The 24,344-nt window shown below is 40.8% G+C and overlaps 1 protein-coding gene across 9 annotated transcripts in view; it reads right to left on the bottom strand.

Moving 5' to 3' along the window:
- cask (calcium/calmodulin dependent serine protein kinase) overlaps positions 1-24,344 on the bottom strand; it is a 249,197-nt gene that overhangs the window by 103,979 nt on the left and 120,874 nt on the right. For 6 of the 9 annotated variants that reach the window (XM_033033060.1, XM_033033062.1, XM_033033063.1 and 3 more), the window contains exons 6-11: positions 24,206-24,308; positions 17,095-17,270; positions 16,652-16,774; positions 14,193-14,276; positions 8,950-9,049; positions 5,880-5,897 (exon numbers count right to left, since the gene is read on the bottom strand). In XM_033033060.1, the coding sequence (XP_032888951.1) occupies positions 5,880-5,897; positions 8,950-9,049; positions 14,193-14,276; positions 16,652-16,774; positions 17,095-17,270; positions 24,206-24,308 (604 nt within the window). The remainder of the gene's footprint in view (positions 1-5,879; positions 5,898-8,949; positions 9,050-14,192; positions 14,277-16,651; positions 16,775-17,094; positions 17,271-24,205; positions 24,309-24,344) is intronic. The other 3 variants (XM_033033061.1, XM_033033067.1, XM_033033066.1) reach the window with 1 other exon arrangement.

Genomic DNA, 24,344 nt, shown 5'->3' with positions numbered 1-24,344 from the left:
TCAAAATGTTATGATTTATACTTCAAAATGGATGTCAAGAGTGTGCTGAAGTGATTTAACAGGAATGAGGAATTATATGTTAAAATTGGAGTAGCTAGGTTGTCCCCTTAGAGCAGGGAAGGTGGGAAGGAAATTTGAAACTATTGAGAAATAGCCTGACTGAAGGATGATCCATTCCTGGCTAATTAATGGTTAATACTGCAAGAAAGGTATACAATGTTGTTTAAATGATGGCATCCAGAAAGTTGGGACATTTTTTTAGAAAGCAGCAAAGTATGACTAGCAATAGAGAAAATAGATTATGAGTCACAGCATCAACAAGTTTATAGAAAGGATGAAAATAACTGAAGGCCCTGTCCCACTTTCCCGAGTTACTCACAAACTATCCCGAGTTTTCCCCTTGATTCGAACTCGGGGAATGTCGGTAGCGAGCTCGTAGGAGGCCGTAGGAGTCCGTAGATGTTTCGTAGCGGCTCGTAATGCCAGCTGTAGGAACTCAGGGCATCAGGTAAGTCGGGACGTTTTTTCAACATGTTGAAAAATGTCCACGAGTAAAAACAATAGCCCCGAGTACCTACGAATGGCTATTACCGTAATTCTCCGAGTTTGAATCAAGGGGAAAACTCGGGAGAGTTCGTGAGTAACTTGGGACAGTGGGACAGGGCCTTAAAGATGAGACTGAGGAATTAATAATGAGAAATAAGGAAATGGCAGATAGTAATAAATATGTCTTCACAGTACAAGATATGAAAATGATTCAACAGTGGTATAAATTCAGACCAAAAAGGCTGCAGGAGCTTAAAAAAATCCCTCCAATAGATGTGTTAGGCAAATTAAAGGGATGAAAGGCCGATCAGTCCCAAGGACTGATGGCCTGTGTTTGAACACTTAAATGAAATGGCTACAGTAACAATGGATGCATTGGTTGCGACCTTGCAAAATCCCCTAGATTCTGGTCCTCGTGGTTTAGAAAACCACAAATGTGACCACCCTAATCAGGAAAGCTGGGAAACAGAAAGCAATTGGTTTGACAACTGTCATTGGGAAATGCTGCAAGGAAGTATAAGTAGGACATTCAATAATAAAGCTTTGTCAAGGTAGTGTAATTGAAAGGGAAATAGTGTTTGCTGAATTTATTAAAATAACATGATGGAATTCTGCATTAAGATGGAGAGTGACATAGTTAATTCAGAGAATTGGGTGCTGAACTTAAAGAAAGGAGACTTTGATGGTATGAGACGGGAATTGGCTAGGATAGACTGGCAAATGATACTTAAAGAGATGACGGTGTAGATGCAATGCAATGACATCAGCTGTTCTCCTGTGACAGTAGTCTCATCGGCAAATTGATCAGCTTGGAATTGCTTCTTGTGTTCCTCATACAGTGCTGCACTCTCTGGTGTAAGGCCAGGGATGTATTTTGTGCGGCAACCACATGGGATGTCCTTTCTAGATGTATCTTTGACCAGTTTGACAAAGCTGCTGTATGTTTCTGCATTGGCTCTAGTGATGATATTGCTGCATCCAAACCCTCTGAGAAGCCTTTCCAATCAGCCTTTTAGTAGTTGAAGCGCATCGAAATGAAGCTGTGGTGGGAGTGACTGTTGCTCTGACTTGGATACCGATTGGGCGGTGTTGTGTCTTCGGTATTGGATCTAGCACGATCTTGTTGCATAGTCCCATGATGTTTTCGCTGACAAATGCGAGGTCTGGGTTGTATCCCCGTTTCCATCGGCCACTATTGAATGAGCTAGGCGGTTTTGCATCAAGGACCAGACTACTTTTGTTAGTTTCCACCCATTCTTCTACGGATACTCCATCTGCATTGGTCTCTTTGTAGCCCCATTGTGTGGTGTGGCTGTTGAAATCGCCAATTATCACCCGTGGTTTGTCTTGTGGGTCGTTAAACTTAAAGGCTACGCCTGGTGGTTTGTAGACTGATGTGATGTTAACATTACTGAGTCTGAGAGTTAGGATTTCAATGTTATCCTCTTCAGACTCTGCGGTGGTATTGATGTCCATTCCATCCTTAATAAAGATTGCACTACCATATTTCTCATGCAGGTAGTGAAGAAAGCAAATGGCATGTTGGCCTTCATTGCGAGAGGATTTGAGTATAGGAGCAGGAGGTCCAACTGCAGTTGTAAATGACCCTGGTGAGACCACACCTGGAGTATTCTGTGCAGTTTAGGTCTCCTAATTTGAGGAAGGTCATTCTTGCTATTGATGCTGCCTCAACCGCAGAGCTTCTCCAACATTTTTGTCTACCTTTTTGCTATTGAGGGAGTGCAGCGTAGGTTCACCAGGTTAATTCCAGGGATGGCGGGACTGACATATAATGAAAGAATGGGTCGACTGGGCTTGTAGTCACTGGGATTTAGAAGGATGGGAGGGAATCTTATAGAAATATATAAAATTCTTAAGGGATTGGACAGGCTAGAGATGCAGGAAAAATGTTCCCAATATTGGGGGAGTCCAGAACCGGAGGTCACAGTTTAAGAATAAGGGTTAGGCCATTTAGGACTAAGATGAGGAAAAACTTTTTCATCCAGAGAGTTGTGGATCTATGGAATTCTCTGCCAAAGAAGACAGTGGAGGCCAATTCACTGGATATATTCAAGAGAGTGTTAGATTTAGCTCTTAGGGCTGGGAATCAAGGGATTTGGGGTAAAAGCAGGAACGGGGTAGATTTTGGATGATCAGCCATGATCATATTGAATAGGGGTGCTGGCTCGAAGGGTCAAATGGCGTACTCCTGCACCTATTTTCTATGTTTCTATTTTACCCGAAACTTGCAGCCTGAAAATATGATATATGTTTAAAAAAGGAAATGACCTTCTTCCAGTGACCATGCTGAACGTATCTCTGCATCAAGTTAGGAATCATGGCGTAATAAAAGTGTTTAATGGCTGATGAATGTTTGAATGAGCTGTTCCTTGGCAGTTTCACAAGAATCATTTTAACAACTCTTTACTGCAGGACACTCATCTAACAGAAAATCTATAACCAGATTTTAATCAAGCGATAAGAAGAAATGCACATCCTGTTTATGATCTAAATTTAAACCGTTTAATCTCCAGTGGAAAAACAAATATTTCAACAATACTCTGGTATTGCCATTGGTAAATTACTGGAGTTTAGTCGCTGGGCCCCATAAGAACACGTTGTAGGTTTCAGCACTATAACAAATTCATCAATTCAGATAACTTGCAATAATAAGTCATTGTTTTCCTCAATCTACTGACATTGTCTGCACTGATGCACATTGCCAGCATTCTCCTCGGCTCTCAGGTCTCAAGTCTCTAACAGCTCTGATCTCCATTTCAGTTTTAACATGCCCATTGTTTTCCATCTTTCTAACTTCCCTCATTAAAACTATTAACCAGTTGGGCACAAAACAACATAATCACATTGGCAACTCTGAATATTGGAATTGGAACTCTGAACTACTGAAATAATTCTTGTGCATACAACCTTTGGAGATATAGTTTTTAAGAACTGGGCCCAAATCATACTATTATAACTCATCGCTTCATTCAGATGGATGTAAAGGTTCTTAAAATATCAGGTCTTGAATTCATAGTTAAGAATTTATTGCTTGAAATAGCTGCAAATTCTCCAAAACTTTAAACCCTATTTGAAGATAGAAAATGTGTCCTCTTTTAAGATTGATATTACCCTTGTTTAGAGTGGTGTGATATACAGTGGCTTGCAAAAGTATTCATATCCCTTGAACTTTTCCACATTTTGTAACGTTACAACCACAAACGTAAATGTATTTTATTGGGATTTTATGTGATAGACCAACACAAAGTGGTGCATAATTGTGAAGTGGAAGGAAAATGATACATGGTTTTCAAATTTTTTAACAAATAAAAAACTGAAAAGTGTGGCGTGCAAAAGTATGCAGCCCCCCTGAGTCAATACTTTGTAGAACCACCTTTCGCTGCAATTACAGCTGCAAGTCTTTTGGGGTATGTCTCTACCAGCTTTGCACATCTAGAGACTGAAATTTTTGCCCATTCTTCTTTGTAAAATAGCTCAAGCTCAGTCAGATTGGATGGAGAGCGTCTGTGAACAGCAATTTTCAAGTCTTGCCAGAGATTCTCAATTGGATTTAGGTCTGGACTTTGACTGGGCCATTCTAACACATGAATATGCTTTGATCTAAACCATTCCATTGTAGCTCTGGCTGTATGTTTAGGGTCGTTGTCCTGCTGGAAGGTGAACCTCCGCCCCAGTCTCAAGTCTTTTGCAGACTCTAACAGGTTTTCTTCAAAGATTGCCCTGTATTTGGCTCCATCCATCTTCCCATCAACTCTGACCAGCTTCCCTGTCCCTGCTGAAGAAAAGCATCCCCACAGCATGATGCTGCCACCACCATGTTTCACAGTGGGGATGGTGTGTTCAGGGTGATGTGCAGTGTTAGTTTTCTGCCACACATAGCGTTTTGCATTTAGGCCAAAAACTTCAATTTTGGTCTCATCTGACCAGAGCACCTTCCTCCACATGTTTGCTGTGTCCCCCACATGGCTTGTGGCAAACTGCAAACGGGACTTCTTATGGCTTTTTTTCAACAATGGCTTTCTTCTTGCCACTCTTCCATAAAGGCCCGATTTGTGGAGTGCACGACTAATAGTTGTCCTGTGGACAGATTCTCCCACCTGAGCTGTGGATCTCTGCAGCTCCTCCAGAGTTACCATGGGCCTCTTGGCTGCTTCTCTGATCAATGCTCTCCTTGCCCGGCCTGTCAGTTTAGGTGGAAGGCCATGTCTTGGTGGGTTTGCAGTTGTGCCATACTCTTTCCATTTTCGGATGATGGATTAAAGTGCTCCGTGAGATGTATAAAGCTTGGGATATTTTTTTATAACCTAACCCTGCTTTAAACTTCTCCACAACTTTATCCCTGACCTGTCTGGTGTGTTCCTTGGGCTTCATGATGCTGTTTGTCACTAATGTTCTCTAACAAACCTCTGAGGCTTTCACAGAACAGCTGTATTTATACTGAGATTAGATTACACACAAGTGGACTCTATTTACTAATTAGGTGACTTCTGAAGGCAATTGGTTGCACTGGATTTTATTTAGGGGTATCAGAGTAAAGGGGGCTGAATACTTTTGCACGCCACACTTTTCAGTTTTTTATTTGTAAAAAAATTTGAAAACCATGTATCATTTTCCTTCCACTTCACAATTATACGCCACTTTGTGTTGGTCTATCACATAAAATCCCAATAAAATACATTTACGTTTGTGGTTGTAACGTGACAAAATGTGGAAAAGTTCAAGGGGTATGAATACTTTTGCAGGCCACTGTAGATTTTACGTATGACTATGTTGTATTTGACCTGGGTATGCTTGATGCTGATAGAGCATCAAAAAATTTAATTTCTCAACGAGTATTATAAAGTAGCGGTGCAGTTCTTAAATGAACACATCCAGGTCTTGTAATGTATTTTGTGATATTTAGTGCATTTATTAATTTAAATAACTAGACTGCATAACTGTTATTAATTAGGCAGATAATATTAAGATTTAATTCTGTTTGGCATAATAACCAAGAATGAAAAGAACTGCATGACATTCTTAATCTTTGCCCAGACATTTACTATATTTAAGTTTCTAGCACTTGTGTCATTTTAGATCAAATATTCAAATTGCCCGTACAACTATCCTGTTTATAATGTGATGTGTTAAAGAAGATCCTGAAACACAGAATACATATCAAGAATTAACCACATGAAGAAAGATGAAACTTAATTGTTATCCCCTCAGTACCATACCTGTGAAAGGAGAGACACAGTGGATTTTACACACACAACGGCACACAGTTTATGCAATATGAGATGTCTTAATTAAGGAAACAAATAGATACCTACTTTCTGCAGCTAGCAGTCCTAGTAAGCGAGAGCATTTGGATAAATAACAAACATTAAGAACTTTTTTTAAAGTTGTCATACTAGAAGGTTGTTGCGAGTTAATTTTTTTATCCATATTATACTGAAAGGAAAACCAATTTTACATTTTGGCTTGTTCTTTCAAGAGCACAAACCATCATTGGTCAAGCAATGAATATTTTGGTTCAGTCTTGTCCAAACTTGGTAGCTACATGCCAGATGAATTGAGATTCTTTAAACAAATTTTCTAATTAGTAAAATGACATTGTACACTTAATATTAATATCATTATCAGCGTCAGGATAGACATGAGCACCTAAATCTTTGTTGCTAAATCAGCAAGTTGAAAGACAGCGTTGTGTTTTTAAATCATTATAAGTTGCTCACTTTGATTACTGACATAGATGTCTCTTAGCCACACACACTACATTACAACTATATCACAGTACAGCACACCACACCACATTACTAGAGGCATTTAATGTTAAAATTAAGTCATGTGGCTAAAACAGTATTAATATGATTATCTGAAGAAGGGTTTCGGCCGGAAACGTCGCCTATTTCCTTCGCTCCATAGATGCTGCTGCACCCGCTGAGTTTCTCCAGCAATTTTGTGTACCTTTTAATATGATTATGCTGGTTTGGAACTGATTGGCTGACACTTTTAGCTCAATCTTAATGGAATCATAATTCTAGCTGTCTTGTTTGTCGACTTGCTACACAAACTAATGTAAGAGTAGAAGCGAATGTGTTTAAAATTATAATCATTAGTGTCCCCATTAAAAAAACACACATGAAAACCAGATAATTTATTACTTAACTCCATGGTTTGTTTGTAGATTTAAATCTCGATTGAGGTGAATTTAAAATCGGTAAAGAACTCACAAATCTGAGATTATTTATGAACATCTGTAACAATTTTCAGTGGAAACAGGTTGATGGTGAAAACTGTACAACAAACTAACAACTTTAAGACTAGTACCATTGATAATATACTTCACTGTATAAATCAGATCAGATTTGGCACAGGCATTGAAATGAAGAATTAAACATGGAATCAATCCCATTCTACCTTCAGAAAGTCATTTACGCATGAGCATTTTTACTATAATGACTGTGCAATAATCAATGAGCACAAAATCAAAAGAGAGGGCAATTCTGAAAATCTTCACAGATGAAATATCAAAATCAGTTGTTTAGCTAAAGGTTTTGCAGCTATTGAGTAGATGTGACCCTTGCCTCACAGCTGCCATCTACATCAGTTGTAATTCTGCATTAAATTTGTACTTCTGCATTAAGTTTTCTTCCAATGCAACCAGTACTTTCACAAAGCTCTGCTGGCTGCAAGTAGGAATTGTTGTAAATGGCAGGAACTAAGAAACTCCCATGGCTTTCTGACAGCTTTCATCTGATGAAAGATCATCAACATGAAATGTTAACTCCATTTTCATCTCCACAGATGCAGATTGACCTGCTCAATATTTCTAACGCATTCCATTTTATTTTAAGATTTCCAGCATCATAATTATTGCTGCTTCTTGAGGACAGAATTTACATGGCGCTGGTTAGTGTAAATCTGAGGGGCCAGATACAGCATATCTAACTCGCTACCAATAACTTTACAGGATACATCTTGACCGAATGGCCTACTCCTGCACCTATTTTCTATTTTCTATGTTTGACTCAATGGTGAGGACAGGGGATAGAACACAAGGCAAGATGTGTGTAAACCTGATTGTCATTCATGGACAGTCAAGAAAATCTTGAACATGCTATCATGCTTGAACAGCTAGTAGGTAGTTCCTAGCTGTTTAGTTGACGGGCCACAACGCACCTGAACACAGTTTATAGACAATAGATAATAGGTGCAGGAATAGGCCATTCAGCCCTTCGAGCCAGCACCGCCATTCAATGTGATCATGGCTGATCATCCCCAATTAGGACCCCATTCCTGCCTTCTCCCCATATCCCCTGTCTCCCCATGCCCTATCTAGCTCTCTCTTGAAAGCATCCAGAGAACCTGCCTCCACCGCCCTCTGAGGCAGAGAATTCCACAGACTTCCAGTTTTTCACACAGAGAGTGGTGAATCTCTGGAATTCTCTGCCGCAGAAGGTAGTTGAGGCCAGTTCATTGGCTATATTTAAGAGGGAGTTAGATGTGGCCCTTGTGGCTAAAGGGATCAGGGGATATGGAGAGAAGGCAGGTACAGGATACTGAGTTGGACGATCAGCCATGATCATATTGAATGGCGGTGCAGGCTCGAAGGGCCGAATGGCCTACTCCTGCACCTATTTTCTATGTTTCTATGTTTCTATGTTTAACAAGTTACTGTCACAGTTTTTGAAGTGGACATATTTTAAAATCCAAAGCTAGCATTACTAACATGTGAAGTAAAAGTTAATTTAGAAAACTCCCAGTCAGGCATAAATTGCACTTTTAATTTAGTTTAGTGATACAGCGCGGAAACAGGACCTTCAGCCCACACCGACCAGCGATCCCCGCACACTAACACTATAAACACACACTAGGGACAATTTACATTTATACCAAGCCAATTAACCTACAAACCTGTACGTCTTTGCAGTGTGGAAGGAAACTGAAGATCTCAGAGAAAACCCACGCTGGACACGGGGAGAACGTACAAACTTTGTACAATCAGCACCCGTAGTCAGGATCGAACCCGAGTCTCCGGCGCTGCAAGTGTTGTAAGGCAGCAACTCTACCGCTTCGCCACTGGGCCGCCCACTTACTCAAGTAGTGATAATAATCTAAACATTATCAGAGGCAGTGTCTTATACCAAGTTAAGCAAAACCATGCAAAATAAATTGGTCTGCGTGTACTAATCGAAGAGAAGGCATCATGTTAGAAAGTTATCACATTTTCCCCACATTTAAATACAAACTCGTCATATGTAGTAAACCAAATAAATACATCAAGAGGAGATTGATTTGATAAATATAAAAAAGCTATAACTGCAGAGCTTCAACTTTTTCACCCACCAATCTATTTGGAATAATTGACTTTGGAATCCTAACGTTAAAACAATTTACCTGAAGAGGTAGGGTCTTCCGAGAAGTCAGGCAGCTCCTCAGGAGGGTCCCCATAGAATGAATTGAACTTGTGGCTTGAAACAGCTGCTAGTACTGCTCCCTAAAATACAGAAAAAAACTACAAATTACGATTCTGTTTAACTGAATGCAAAAAGGTATTATCAATTATATTATATGAATGGTTTTCCAACCAATAAACAGCGAACTAACTCAACAATATTAACTGAATACCACTAGAAAGTTACAACACTTAAAGCCTATTGGGCACACTAAGACAACTATTCAACATTAATCAGACTAGTCAACCAAATGTTCAAGTGATGTTGCCTGTTCTCCTTTGCTAGATTTGTTAAGGAATGATCACCACAGAAATAAAAATGAGATGATTGATTTAGTCACCATAATAAAAGATTTCAATATTTTTGGAATGAGGAAATTGAAGGGGTCAACAGTTTAATAAGGATAAAACAAGGGATAATCTTAACAATTTTGTTTGGGGATTATAATGATATTTTCAGGAATTGTGAAAAAAAACTAGACCCACAAAGACTACACTGGAGTCTTTGATAAGGGTTGCCACCTTGCCATGGTGTAGAAACTTGCATGTGCCTAAGATCCTGAGACGTAAACGACCTGGAGTTATGCTCCTGGCAGGGTCACCCATGAGAGCAGGTCGAGGGGGAGGTTCCTGATGAAGCGCGGCCCACGAATACAACCTCAATGGTGAAACAGCAAAGGATGGTGGCTGGTTAATCGGTGGAGCACTACAACAGCCGTGAAGGCAGAAGGTGGAAGAAGACTGCAACAGGGGAGACTCCCAACCATCATGGAGTCCATGCCATTGGACCTGGTCTGTCTCTATCAAGGACTGTGTGGTGACTGTACATGCACCAGTCTCCCAATGTTACAAGATATCACACACAGGCGTACACACTGGAGGAATAAGTCTGTGGCTCCAGGCCTGGCCTCTTCAGCCATCTCCGGACCACAGAGAGGATCCACCCTGAAGACAATCACACTCTATTTCAAATGATCGCAAATGAGGATGATATTGGAGTCAAATGATAAGGAGGCGAGCTAAAACCTTTAATCAAAAGAGACAGCGGATGGGTCATTGAACCAATTCAGTTAGTTTTATACCTATTAACTTTCATTGATGACACGCTCATAGGTGGCCAAGGAAAGATTTTTAAAAGTTTTGTTAAATTGGTAATCCCTAATCTAGAAATTCAACTGCAGCAGTCAAGGAGGGCAGAGGTTGGTGTTATGTGGTGACTGGCTCACTTTCTGGCATCAAGTTCTATGCTCTGCAAGACCCAAGTCAAGAATATGAAGGATGCAATTCCTTCAACACTCAAGTTCGATATCATACAAACTAACATGACTGTTTAACACTTTATCCATAAACATTCACTACCACCATCATCACAGTGCTATTGACAATAGTGCCTGCAGCTAAAAGGCTTCTTCGCAAAAGTCCTCAACCCAAGAATTATATCACATGGAAATTCAAAGACATCTGATGCACAAGAACATCACTTTCAAGACCTCCTATGTATAATTCAATGTGCCAATTTGGAAATATATCAATAACTCTTCATTGTAACTGGGTCAAAATATTGACCTCCACCTCGAACAGCACTGCAGGACTTTCAGTACAAGTACTAAATCTGAGCAAGCAGCAGCGCACCATCACCTGCTTAAGGACCAATTAAGGAAGACATTAACTGCCCATTTTGCTAGTTACGGGCATCCCACAGAATAATTCAAGAAAAATATTTAGAGATGAAATTCTTTAACATCTATAACAATATATAAATGCATAGAGTTGCCAATTATAATTATGCTCAAGCAGAACCATTTACATTAGTTATTTTGGCTGAAGAATGGAAAATATATCAAATGTTCAGATTACATGGAAAGTAAGCAAAAAGTACACAAAGTACACCCGAAAAATCAGCTCAATCAGACCATTGTACAATCTTATTGCTTATGTTCTTTTTCATAAATTTGTTCTAAAATTTTATGGACAAACTAAATAACAGAATAATATAGTCTATTCTTTGACTTTCTAAATCTAAAAGTTGCTGGAAAGATCTGTGGATATTTGCTGAATAAATAGTCAACATTATTAGGAAGTTGAATCTAAGTATTGACTGAAGTTGGAGGTCCTATTGCAACATGCGGTCTACGTCAACAACAGCTTCCCTATTGAAATTGCTTGCACAGTTGTTGCAAGAATCCACATAATTGGTGCAGCTTTCGTTATACTTGAAGTAAAGTCTGATCCTCTGACTCCTTCACTGATAAATGCTGCTCTCCCAGTGCATGTGCTTCGCTTGCTCTTCTGGTAACTCACTTTACAAACAAGCTAATGCTCAAGAAAAAAAAAAACGAAAGAACATACACTTGTAGAGAACATACACTTGTAGAGTGCACCAACAACCTGTAAATTTACCAAATTTCATTTAAAAGTTCAGTAAAGCCTAGCGTCCAAATTATTACATTTTATGCATTTTCACTTAATCAACCCAAAACATTTTTGTATCATGGTTAATATCAAGAAAAGTAATTAGGCAATTTTATTATATTACCACGATATAATAATCGTGTATATTTCCCGATTACTATGTAAGGTGTCCTTGAGATGTCTGAAAGGCGCCCATTAAATAAAATGTATTATTATTATTATTATTATTATTATATGTATGACAAAACTTTGCATCGTCATAAATTTAAAACAGAGAAAAATGTTCCCTACCAATAAAAAAATGTGCTGAACTTATTAATGTTATAAGGCCTATACTGACCCTAAGAAATTGCTTTCCTGTTGGATGACAGTCATTGTTATTAGTAAAAGGATGATTAAAACAGTCAAGGCTTAGTTTAAGAAAGGGACTTCATGGAAATTGTGCAGTCATTAGGAAACTACTGAAGGGACTGAATTGAAATTTAAGAACTACTCAATGGTGTATTATTAAGATATTAAAAAAATGAATAGCTCTTAAATTTTAATTGAGGTCCATCCAGTGGTTTCCAAATGTGCTGTACTATGCCGTTACTTATATAGAGCAATTTTTAACTTTTGTTTAGTTTAAAGAAACAGCACGGAAACAGTCCCTTCGGTCCACCAAGTGCATGCCGACCAGCAATCCCCATACACTAGCACTATCCTACACACTAGGGACAATTTACAATTTTTACTGAGACCAATTAACCTACTAACCTGTACATCTTTGGAATGTGGGGAAAAATCTAGGAGGCCATGGGGATAACGTCAATCTCGTGAATAACTTGTAAAATATACCATCAATCTAAACTAAACTTGTTTAATTTACATCACAGGACAATGGTGAGTAAGGTGTTGCAAAAATTGTAGTGCTATCGTGTACGTTTTTTGCACAAATACAAACCGGGCAAACAAACCGGCAAACTGGCAAACAAACAAGATGAGAGTTTTAGTAATATAACAATATAGATATAGATAGTTGGTGGTGTTTATCAAAGTTCATCAAATTTCTGTATTTGTAGACTGAGAGCAAATGTTGCAACATATCCTGCCCAATGATTTTCTTTTCCTGTTTGTACCTTCAGCAAAGGACAGTCAGATGAGTATCATGTGTCCAGTGAGCAACACAGCTCTAAATGTTGAATCCGCAATATATTTTGAGTTTGTGCAGCTCAGTGGCAAGCTTTTGCAATTCCCAGCATTTCTATATTTGAGGATTTTTCATTATTTTCTACAAAATATAGGTTCAAGTTTTATTAAGGCTGGGAGAAAAGACAGAACTTTTTGAAATACTATGGAAAATTAATCAGTATCCATTGCATCTGGGTTAGCTTTACTATTTACCACAACTATTTGGTTTGAGTCACTAGAACAGCCACGAAGATATACTGAAGATCTTTTTAATCAAAGAAACACAGAAAGGATGGAATTATTTTACTGAATTCCCTTGTTTTTACTTTTACTTTATGCAATTTCTTAATTCATCTTAAGGATTTCTGCACTTTTCATTTCCACGATTATAGATTTAACCAAAAATATTATTACATTAGCAAGCAGGAAATCAAACGGTTGCCGTTGCAAAGACTTTGGTTAGACTACATTTGATATACTGTGAACATTTTGTATCTTCATGACACATTGAAGTTAGCGAGGTTGTGAAAAATATTCTAGAACATCATGATTAACTCCAGAACTGATTATTACGTTAGCAAGAAAAAGATAGGGGTGACTTGACTTAGAATTTTACGCCAATGGTGATGGGAGGGGATTTCATTGGGCAAATTTAGAATTTCTACCTGTGGGAAGATGGGAACCAAGGACATAATGATCACTATTAAATCAAGATGAATTCCAGATAATAGTTTTTATTCATAGAATTCTCAAGTGTGGAACTAGTTCTTATAAGTAGTAATTATTGTGACATGTAAAGCTGCAATTAAGAAAAGTCAGAAGAATACATTAATATGTTCATGAAGTTAAATAGTGGGAGGAGGCTTTTGTGGAAGAATATGGTGGGATTCTCTCCACAGCCTGCATGAGTGCAGCCTTAATGCACTCAAGAGCCTCAGCATCATCCAGGACAAGGTAGCATATTTCAATGGCACATCAACCACTATAAAAAAAAAACTAGAACACCCCTTACCATCTACTATGGATGCAGCAACCTAAATAAAATGCATTGCAGTTATTTGCCAGTGTTATTTCAGCAACATCTTTTAAATTCACATCCTCAATCAGGGAGCGCAACCACTGTCAGCTCACCTTCAAGTCGCACACCAAACTGACTTGACAAATGTACCTATGTTCTTTCATCACTGGATCTGAAATCTGTTACATCCCATCCAGAATACTGGGGATAAGTTCACCTGAAGGACTGAAGCATTTCAAGGAAGTGGGCCATTACCACCTTCTCACGGTCAACGATGAAGGGGCAATAAATATTGGCCTTCCCAGCAACTTACAAATTCCACAAATAATGAGACAAAAAACTTCCTTATTTCTCTCTTGAATGGCCTGGTTTAATAAGTGTGTGTGGAAGCACATGCACTACTTCTTGTTGCTGTCTCAAAAAGGATGGATGGATTGCACTGATCTAAGAGATGGCCACGACATGTTTATAACAAGCTCTAATATTCCCAGCTGATCCTGCTAAACTAGGAAGCTATAAGTGGATTTGACTCAGCGAAGCACTGGATATACCCTTCCATATCAAACCTAACAATTTTGGCCTTGCCTTCAATTTCCTTCTTGCATTAAATTTTCTCAGTTGTTCCACAGTTTCAGGCAGGTGAATCTTGTATGCATATCGATCTCGTTCCTGAAAAATAATATGTTCAATTTAAAATCTATTATCTATTGCTGTATATAAATTACAATTGGTTGTTATGGAATCAGTAAAGTTTTACATACAACATATTTTTAACAAACTCACATTGTGGCCGAACGCCAAGTTGTAATTAAGGGCCTTAAATTAATGTGCCAGATGTTCTAAGCTGTACAATTTTGAAAATGCCAGAAACTGCATATACTGGAATCTTGAGGAAAATACAAAATGCTGGAGGAACTCAGCAGGTCAGGCAGTATCTGTGGAGGGATTAGATAGGCAGATGTTTCAGGTCAAGACCCTTAATCAATCTGAATAAAGATCCCAACCCTAAACGTTGTCTGTCCACTCCCTCCCCAGATGCTGCCTGAACCACTGAGTTCCTTCAACAATAGTGTGGTGCATTTGTGAAATGCTCTCAACATTTCCCATTATTTTTCCAGTGTATGGATGCAGCCAATTGCTTAAGTCTCTTTTCAAAGAAATTCTCTATGCACCATCTCACAGTACCTTCCATAATGTTTGGGACAAAGATCCATCATTTATTTATATGCCTATGTACTCCACAATTTGAGATTTGTAATAGAAAAAAAAATCACAGGTTGTTAAAATGCACATTGTCAGATTTCAATAAAGGCCATTTGTATACATTTTGGTTTCACCATGTAGAAATTACAGCAGTGTTTATACATAGTCACCCCATTTTACGGCACCACAATGTTTGGGACACAGCAATGTCATGTAAATGAAAGTAGTCATGTATAGTATTTTGTTGCATATCCTTTGCATGCAATGGCTGCTTGAAGTCTGCGATTCATGGACATCACCAGTAGCTGGGAGTCTTCTCTGGTGATGCTCTGCCAGGCCTGTATTGCAGCCATCTTTAACTTATGCTTGTTGTGGGGGCTAGTCCCCTTCAGTTTTCTCTTCAGCATATAAAAGGCATGCTCAATTGGGTTCAGATCGGGTGATTGACTTGGCCACTCAAGAATAGACAATTTTTTAGCTTTGAAAAACTCCTTTGTTGCTTTAGCAGTATGTTTGGGATCATTGTCTTGCTGTAGAATGAACAGCTGGCCAATGTGTTTTGAGGCATTTGTTTGAACTTGAGCAGATAGGATGTGTCTATAAACTTCATAATTCATAATGTTACTAACATCAGCAGTTGTATCATCAATGAAGATAAGTGAGCCAGTACCTTCAGCAGCCATACATGCCCAGGCCATAACACTCCCACCACTGATGAGGTGGTATGCTCTGGATCTTGGACAGTTCATTCTCTCCTCCATACTTTGCTCTTGCCATCACTCTGATATAAATTAATCTCATCTGTCCACAAGACCTTTTTGCAGAACTTCTTGGCAAACTGTAACCTGGCCATCCTATTTTTGCGGCTAACCAGTGGTTTGCATCTTGCAGTGTAGCCTCTGTATGTGTGTTCATGAAGTCTTCTGCGGACAGTGGACATTGACAAATCCACACCTGACTCCTGAAGAGTGTTTCTGATCTGTCGGACAGGTGTTTAGGGACTTTTCTTTATTATAGAGGGAATTCTTCTGTCATCAGCTGCGGAGGTCTTCATCGGCCTGCCCGTCCCTTTGCGAATAGTAAGCTCACCAGTGCTCTCTTTCTTCTCAATGATGTTCCAAACAGTTGATTTTAGTAAGCCTAAGGTTTGGCTAATGTCTCTAACAGTTTTATTCTTGTTTCTCAGTCTCATAATGGCTTCTTTGACTTTAATTGGCACAACTTTGGTCCTCATGTTGATATACAGCAATAAAAGTTTCCAATGGTGATAAAAGACTGGAGGGAAGAATAGGTGCTCAGAGCTCTCTTATACCTGCATTAAGGAGGCAATTAAACACACCTGAGCAATTACAAACGCCTGTGAAGCCATGTGCCCCAAACATTATGGTGCCCTGAAATGGGGGGACTATGTATAAACAGTGCTGTCATTTCTACACTGTGAAACCAAAATGTATAAAAATACCCTTTAATAACATCTGACAATGTGAACTTTAACCACATGTGATTTTTTTTAATTACAAATCTCAAATTGTGAAGTACAGGGGCAAACGAATAAATGATGGATCTTTGTCCCAAACATTATGGAGGGCACTGTGCATGGTCGCAAAATCTGCCAATACTACATATTGTAAGAGGCCTCACGTGTACACAATTTCAAACAGTGTATCTATGGTAATCAGATATTTTCCTTAAACTTGTCAACATAACTTGGGAAAATTCATGACTATTTTGCTTAAAATAACATTGCATTCCAAAAAATCCAAAGAAATTGTATCTTCTGCTGCATAAAAGACAATTATGTGTAAACTGGAATGCCTACATGAAACCAATTAAAAATGCACCTTTAGCCAAGGATGATTCAGAGCTTCATAAACTGTTATCCTTTCTGCAGGGTCCAGCATGAGCATACGACGGACCAAATCCTTTGCACTCTCTGATATATGGATCCATTGCCTAGGATTCATCTGTACAAAAAGAATTGTAAGAAATACAGTAGACAATGTATCTCTTATCTTTAACATTACAGATTTTCTTGGTAATTTTACATACAACAGTTACATAAATACATTCGTAATCATACTACATAAACATTTGCAATTAATGGAAAGTAGTTTTTAAAAGCTGCATGAACAGTAAAACAATAAACACAGTTAGAAGGTTATGAGAATCCAGAGTAAAATGAAAATGCAAAGAATATTACTTAAGCTTTGTGGTAAATTCTACATATATCTGCAATGTTTGATAAGAGTAGCAGCGAGCATGCCACACAAAATTTCCGATCTACCTTGTGTTTTCCTTTGATAATAGCATCAAACAATCTCTCCTTTGTTCCATAAAATGGCAAACAACCACTCAGAAGAATAAAAAGTATCACTCCGCAACCCCAAACATCGACTGGTTTTCCATATGGTTCTCGTTTGACAACTTCTGGTGCCATGAAATGCGGTGTCCCGACACGGCCTAAGCAAAATAATTTGAGTAGATAGTAAAGGCCAACCTTCAAAGCTGTGCTGTTTATATCACAAGACTCCTTGAAATAGCAGGCATGGCATCACTCAAGTGGTAATCAAAGATGAAAAGCAAAGGAGTAACAAAATACAAACCTGCAAATTGATAAATATATGTTTTTGCTTTAACTTCTTTTTGGTTCTATCCTATCCATGTTCTCCAGAGATGCAGCCTGACCTGCTGAGTTAATCCAGCACTTTGTGTCCTTTTGTGGTAACATTTATGTATTTTAAACAAGGTTAAACTCTCTTAAAATAACTAAGAGGAATTTCAAACAAATCTATTTGAACCCGCTCTGCTCCTCGCTGCACCCGCTCTGCTCCTCGCTGCACCCGCTCTGCTCCTCGCTGCACCCGCTCTGCTCCTCGCTGCACCCGCTCTGCTCCTCGCTGCACCCGCTCTGCTCCTCGCTGCACCCGCTCTGCTGGACAACCTCTCTGCTCCCTCACCACTGGATACTCTCTCCACCTGCACCTGCACCGCTGGACACCTCTCTGCACCCTCACCATCATGCTCAATTACTCAACTCTGCAGATGACTGGTTTCTTCAACAACCACATCCCATCCTGCATCCAGGTCGTTAAACAGCTTGGACTTCTGCGTCGACCCCGTTTCATCCACAGAGGCTCTCGGCGCAGGCTTGTTTGCTTCAACCACGGACATTCCATTCCATCCATCTGCTCACTACCACGCTCTGCCCCCCCTCACCCGCGTCACCCCCCATCCCAGCTGACCGCACGCACTGTCAACCGGGACAACCTCAGATCTCTCCAGCCTACCCCCATCTCTCCACCCTCTCATAATGCCAACTTTGCCCTCCTCAACACCAGGTCGCTCAACAACAAAGCCCTTGCCCTCCATGAACTAATCCTTGACAACACTCTGGACTTCCTTCTGCTCACTGAGACCTGGCAACAACCCAATGTCTTCTTCTCCCTCAATCAAACATCCCCACCTGGATTTAATTATATTTCCAAGCCCCGCCCCATCCGCCATGGAGGTGGCCTCGCTGTTATTTTCAACCAGAATTTTCGTATCACTAAACTCACCTTCCCCCCAGTAGCATCATTTGAATTCCTCGCCTTCAAAGCCCTTTCCTCCATGACAGTCATCCTCATTTACCGGCCACCTAAACCAAACCCCTCCTTCCTATCTGACTTCACTGAACTCCTCACACTTGCCTCATCCCTCTCCCCATGTCTGCTGCTACTTGGTGACTTAAATATTCACATGGACTCCCCCACCTGCAAGCTCGCATCTGAATTCGCCTTTTTACTTGACAACTTCTCTCTCACTCAGCACGTCACCTTTCCCACCCATGACAAAGGTCACATCCTTGACCTGGTCTGCTCCACAAATCAACCGGTACTCGACGTCCATCCTTGCCTCTTCCCCCTCTCTGGTCATAAGCTTATACGGTTCACCGTCCCTTCTCCGACACCTCGCCCCCGCTTCCTCCGAGAAATCACCTTCCGTAATCTAAAATCCATTGATCCCCATCATCTCTCTGACCTGCTCTCCACCACTCTCCCCCTGGACTCAACCCCCATCTCACCTGATGATCTCACAAACCATCTCAACTCCACCTTGTCTACCTCCCTTAACACTATGGCCCCCCTCAAAACAAGAACCGTAACTTTCAACACATCTTCACCCTGGTACACACCTGCACTTCGTAAACTGAAACAGACTGGTCGCCGACTTGAACGACTCACAAAGAAATCATCTCTCACAGTCCACCTTGAAGCTTACAAACTCCACCTCACTGACTACAAAGATGCCCTCATTGCTGCAAAATCTGCCTACCTCTCCTCCATATTCACCGATCCCTGCCTAAACCACAGAACCCTCTTCTCCACAGTGGGCAACCTCCTCAAGCCTCGAGCCAACACTCTCCCTACCTCTACTCCGGATCTCTGCAACTCATTCCTCCACTTTTTCGCTGATAAAATCAGCACCATCTATCAATCTTTATCCCCTGTACCCGACTCCCCAGCATCTACTCCACCACCTACCAAGGCCCCTCCTTTCAACATCTCCACTGACCTCCTTACCCCTCCTCCACACTGCTTCCTCTCCCAGTTTGACCTGGTCACCCCTATTGAAATCTCCAAACTCATCAGCTCTTCCAAACCCACTACCTGCTCCCTCGACCCTCTCCCCACTCCCCTGCTGAAGTCCTGCCTCCCCATTCTCTGCCCCTACCTCACTAATCTCTTCAACTCCTCATTGTCCCAAGGAATTGTCCCCTCCGCTTTCAAAACTGCTGCTGTTACACCAATCTTAAAGAAACCTGGTCTTGATCCCTCCTCTCTCATTAACTACCGCCCAATCTCAAACCTCCCCTTTCTTTCAAAAACCCTGGAGCGTATCGTTGCGTCGCAACTTCATTCCCACCTCCTTGCGTATAACCTACTTGAACCCCTCCAATCTGGCTTTCGCCCCCTCCATAGCACAGAAACTGCTCTCCTCAAAGTCCTCAACGACCTCCTCACCTCTGCTGACACTGGTTCCCTCAACATCCTCATCCTCCTCGACCTGAGCGCAGCTTTCGATACAGTGAACCATAACATCCTGCTCACCAGACTCAAAGACCTCGGCATTGAAGGCTCTGCACTCAGCTGGCTCCGTTCCTACCTTTCCAACAGATCCCACTTCATCTCTCTCCACAACCACACCTCTGCTACAGCCACAGTCACTCAAGGCGTTCCCCAAGGCTCCGTACTCGGCCCCCTCCTCTTCATCATCTACATCCTCCCCCTTGGTCAGATACTCCGCCACTTCAACCTGGACTTCCACTGTTACGCTGATGACACCCAGATCTACCTCGGCACCAAATCCCCCCACAACCCCCCCCTCTCCCATATCAACTCCTGTTTGTCAGCTATAAAAACCTGGATGCAACGTAATTTCCTCAAACTCAACAGCGATAAGACAGAATTCCTCCTCATAGGCTCCAAAGCCACACTCAGCAAAATCAATAACCCCACTCTCACCATCGACGGCACCACTGTCTCCCCATCTCCCCAGGCCCGCAACCTTGGCGTGATCTTTGATTCCACCCTCTCCCTTGAGCCTCACATCCGCCATGTCATTAAAACCTCCATCTTTCATCTCCGCAACATCGCCAAACTCAGACCCTCTCTCACACCTCCCGCTGCTGAAAGACTCATCCATGCCTTCATCTCCTCCCGACTGGACTACTGCAACTCACTTCTCCTTGGCATCAGCTCCACCTACATCAACCGACTCCAACTGGTCCAGAACGCAGCCGCCCGACTCATCACCCACACCAAATCCTGGCATCACATCACTCCAGTCCTCAAACAACTTCACTGGCTTCCCATCTCCCACCGGATCAACTACAAAATCCTGATCCTCACCTACAAAGCCCTCCACCATCTGGCCCCCCCATATCTCACTGACCTCCTCTCCCCTACCAACCCTCACGGTCCCTCAGATCCACATCAGCCGGTCTCCTCTCCATCCACAAGTCCAACCTCCGCAGTTTTGGGGACAGAGCCTTCTCCAGGGCAGCTCTCAGGCTCTGGAACTCCCTCCCCCAACTGATCCGCAATTCCGTGTTCCTCACCATCTTCCAGTCCCGCCTCAAGACCCATCTCTTCACCTCTGCCTATCCTTAGCCCCACGTCCCCCTCCCTTTTCATCTGTGCATTAATTGCCTCATATTGTGTTTTGTATTGAATTCTGTCTTTACTTTGTGTACTAGTCATGTCTCTACTATTTATTTCATTCCCCTTACATGTTTTTCCTCTACCTGCTAAATTTTTGTAAGGTGTCCTTGAGACTCTTGAAAGGCGCCCATAAATAAAATGTATTATTATTATTATTATTATTATTATTTATCTGTTAAAAAAAAAAAGTTTTGCCTATGAAGATACAACATTGGGCATTGATGGTTTGCAGTTAGCAGATGGAAAACACTTAGGTTATCAGATGGAAAATACTTAACGATCTGAAATAAACTGGCACCCTGGGTAGTTTTATCCAACAAATTATATAGTTATGTAAAATATGAGCACACTAGTGATGGTGGGTTGGAGAAGCGATGACTGAGGACAAATGATCAGGGGAAAATAATCCAAATGAACAAACTGAAGAGAGGATAAAGCTGGTAAACAAAACTGGAGCACTTCTGGCCAAAGGAATGTCATGTTAGCCAGCATCTGCGTTGATTTTATCAAAGCATGGGATCAGCAGGAATATTTTCCCCGTCAAAAGATTGTGGGATTCTAAACCAAATGTTGCCATGGGCCACAGGAGAAAGCAAGGCCAACATATATCAATAAAAAATGTGTAGGAAGGAAATGCAATTGCTGGTTTACACCGAAGATAGACACATAATGCTGGAGTAACTCAGCGGGTCAGGCAGCATCTCTGGAGAAAAGGAATATCAATAAAAGACATGGCGCGAAAAAGCAAATGGCTTATTTCCACTATATATAATCAATTAAATCTGATTTAAGCAAACTTTAACATACTTTCTATCCCAGAGAAAATCAAGATTTTGACAGCATCAGGTTTGAATTAATAGAATATACATAAGAAGTGATAGAGGTAGTAGATATTTCATGTTCTGTTCAATTCCCTGAAACTAACGGGAAATGATAAACAAGTACAAGGCAGAACAGAGAGAAATACCGTAGATGATATAGAAAACCAGGAAAATGTGATGAAAAAACATTGACAGGTTTTGTTGCAATTCAATACAATTTTGTGTAAACTTAGCATGACATGTAGGTACGGTAATCAAGTTTTGATCACATCATGAGATGAAACCTGTCAATGGATTGTAATAAGATCCAAAATTATATACTGATATAGAACTCAAGCAATACAATTATAAAGCAACAATAATTAGGGAGCCCATTGAATCAATTGGGAAAGACTGATTATGTTAACAGCATTTTATTCATTCATACATTTTATGGTTTGCTTTTGCACCTCAGGGGAACACATCCTGATTATTTTACACCTTTCTAGGAGAAAGTATCCACCCCCTCCCCATATGCTCTCTCCCGCAACGGCAAGACATATAACACCTGTCCCTACACCTCCTCTCTCACATCCGTTCAGGGACCCCAGCAACCAGGTGAGACTGAGATTCACATGCACCTCCTCTAACCTCATCTACTTCATTTGATGTTCTTGATGCAGCCTCCTTTAAATTAGCGAGACCCAAGCATAGAATAGGCAACCTTTTTGCTGTACACTTGCGCTCAGTCCGCCAAGGTCTACTGGATCTCCTGGTTGCTAGCCATTTTTAACTCCCTTTCCCATTTCTGTCCTGAGCCACCTCCATGGCAGAATGAGGCCACTGGCAAACTGGGGGAACAACATCTCATATTCCACTTGGGTAGCTTGCAACCCAATGATATGAACATTGAATTCTCCAATTTTAAGCAACTAATCAACAAACACCCTCTCTTTTTCTCTTCTCTCTTCCCTGTCCACCACCTAGACGCACACCCTTTTCTTCCACAATCCGGCCACTCTTTCCCCCTCCTGCATTCCCATCCACCGATATCCCTTACACTGGCTTCACATTTCTTGACCTCTAAACTCACAGCCTTTTGTTTCTTTCATCTCTGGACTATGTCCGACTATCTGCCAATCAACCCCCCTCACCTGTACCTAATTTTCACTTGCCTGTCTTTGTCCTTCACCCACGTCTCTTCCAGCTTTCTTCCCATTACTACAGTCAATCTGAAGAAAGGTCCCAACCCAAAGAGTGATCTGGTCATGTCCTCCAGAGATGCTGCTTGACCCGCTGAGTTACTCCAGCACTTTGTCTTTTTTCTGTAAGGCAACGTCTGCAGTCCCTTGAACCTAGTAGCTTCCTTTGCTTTACACTGTCATCAGGCAGATGTCAGTCGTACAATATTGGAAATCAGGAAATTTGCAATGTCAAAGTTGAAGCTCAATGCGGTTACAAAAGGAGTACTGGTTAGGGTTTGAAGGTATATTTTTTTAAAGTGTTAAAATTGAGGGACCAGGTCAAGAACAGGAATGATGAGTGAACTTGTTTCTGTTAGTATTCGGAGAGCAAGACTTTGGATGTGGTCAAATTTACTAAAATATCAGCAGTAGCGAAGTGTAATAATCAAGGGCAGAGCTATCAAAGTTTTTAGTTCACCACAGAAGCAGAAGAGGTGAGCATAGCTGCAATGAAAGACATGACTGAGCTAAAAACAGGAAATTGGAAGTCTTGCACTGCAAATGTTCTATTGCACTAACTCATTTCTCTTATTTAGTTGTTGCAAATATCATGGTGACTCATCCAGCCTACAAATCACCTCCTACAATCTTCTACATACACTTCAAAGCACTTCAGGTTTAGTTGCAGATGTGGATCCCGGTTAGAAGTTTTTAAAAACGTGTGTATCTCAGTGATCTCCAGTGCCATTTATCATAATTACTATACCTTCTGTTGGGCTCTGTTCTAATACCTTCTCTGCTTCAGCATAATCAGATTCCAGAAATTCATCCACAATTTTTTAACTCTATACCTAGACCTGCTGTTTTTTGCCATGTTCTGTATTCTGTTCAGATTCATCTGTGTCTTGCTGCCTGGATGCCAAGATTGCTAACTCATACTTCAGAACTCTTCTCCCATTTTGCTGGACAGAATAAGACAGATACAATTAGCTTTCTTTCTCTGGGCTCATCACTTCTCCACATCAGTTGCTGCACCATATTCATTAAATACATGTGTTCTGGGTTTAAACTTTTACTACCATGATTTGTTAGACAGTGGTTGGTAATTGCATGTTCACATTTTTCCTCACTCCTCCGGAGGGACACTAGCCCTGCTATGTGTGCATCATGAATTTTCTTTGCTGATGCTCAGATTGTTATGCTCTTACCTCCAGCAACCAGTCCAGATTCTCCTAATTGAATGGCTACTCCAAACCCTCCAAGCTTCACAGGTGCTGAATTTTCCTTCGAAGCAAGTAACACACAGTGTGGCTGCATAAAGAGAAAAAAAAGAACGAGAGCATCAGC

The sequence above is a fragment of the Amblyraja radiata genome, chromosome 14 (assembly GCF_010909765.2).
Source record: "Amblyraja radiata isolate CabotCenter1 chromosome 14, sAmbRad1.1.pri, whole genome shotgun sequence".
Lineage (NCBI taxonomy): Eukaryota > Metazoa > Chordata > Chondrichthyes > Rajiformes > Rajidae > Amblyraja > Amblyraja radiata.
This window is presented reverse-complemented; position numbering and strand designations above follow the sequence as displayed.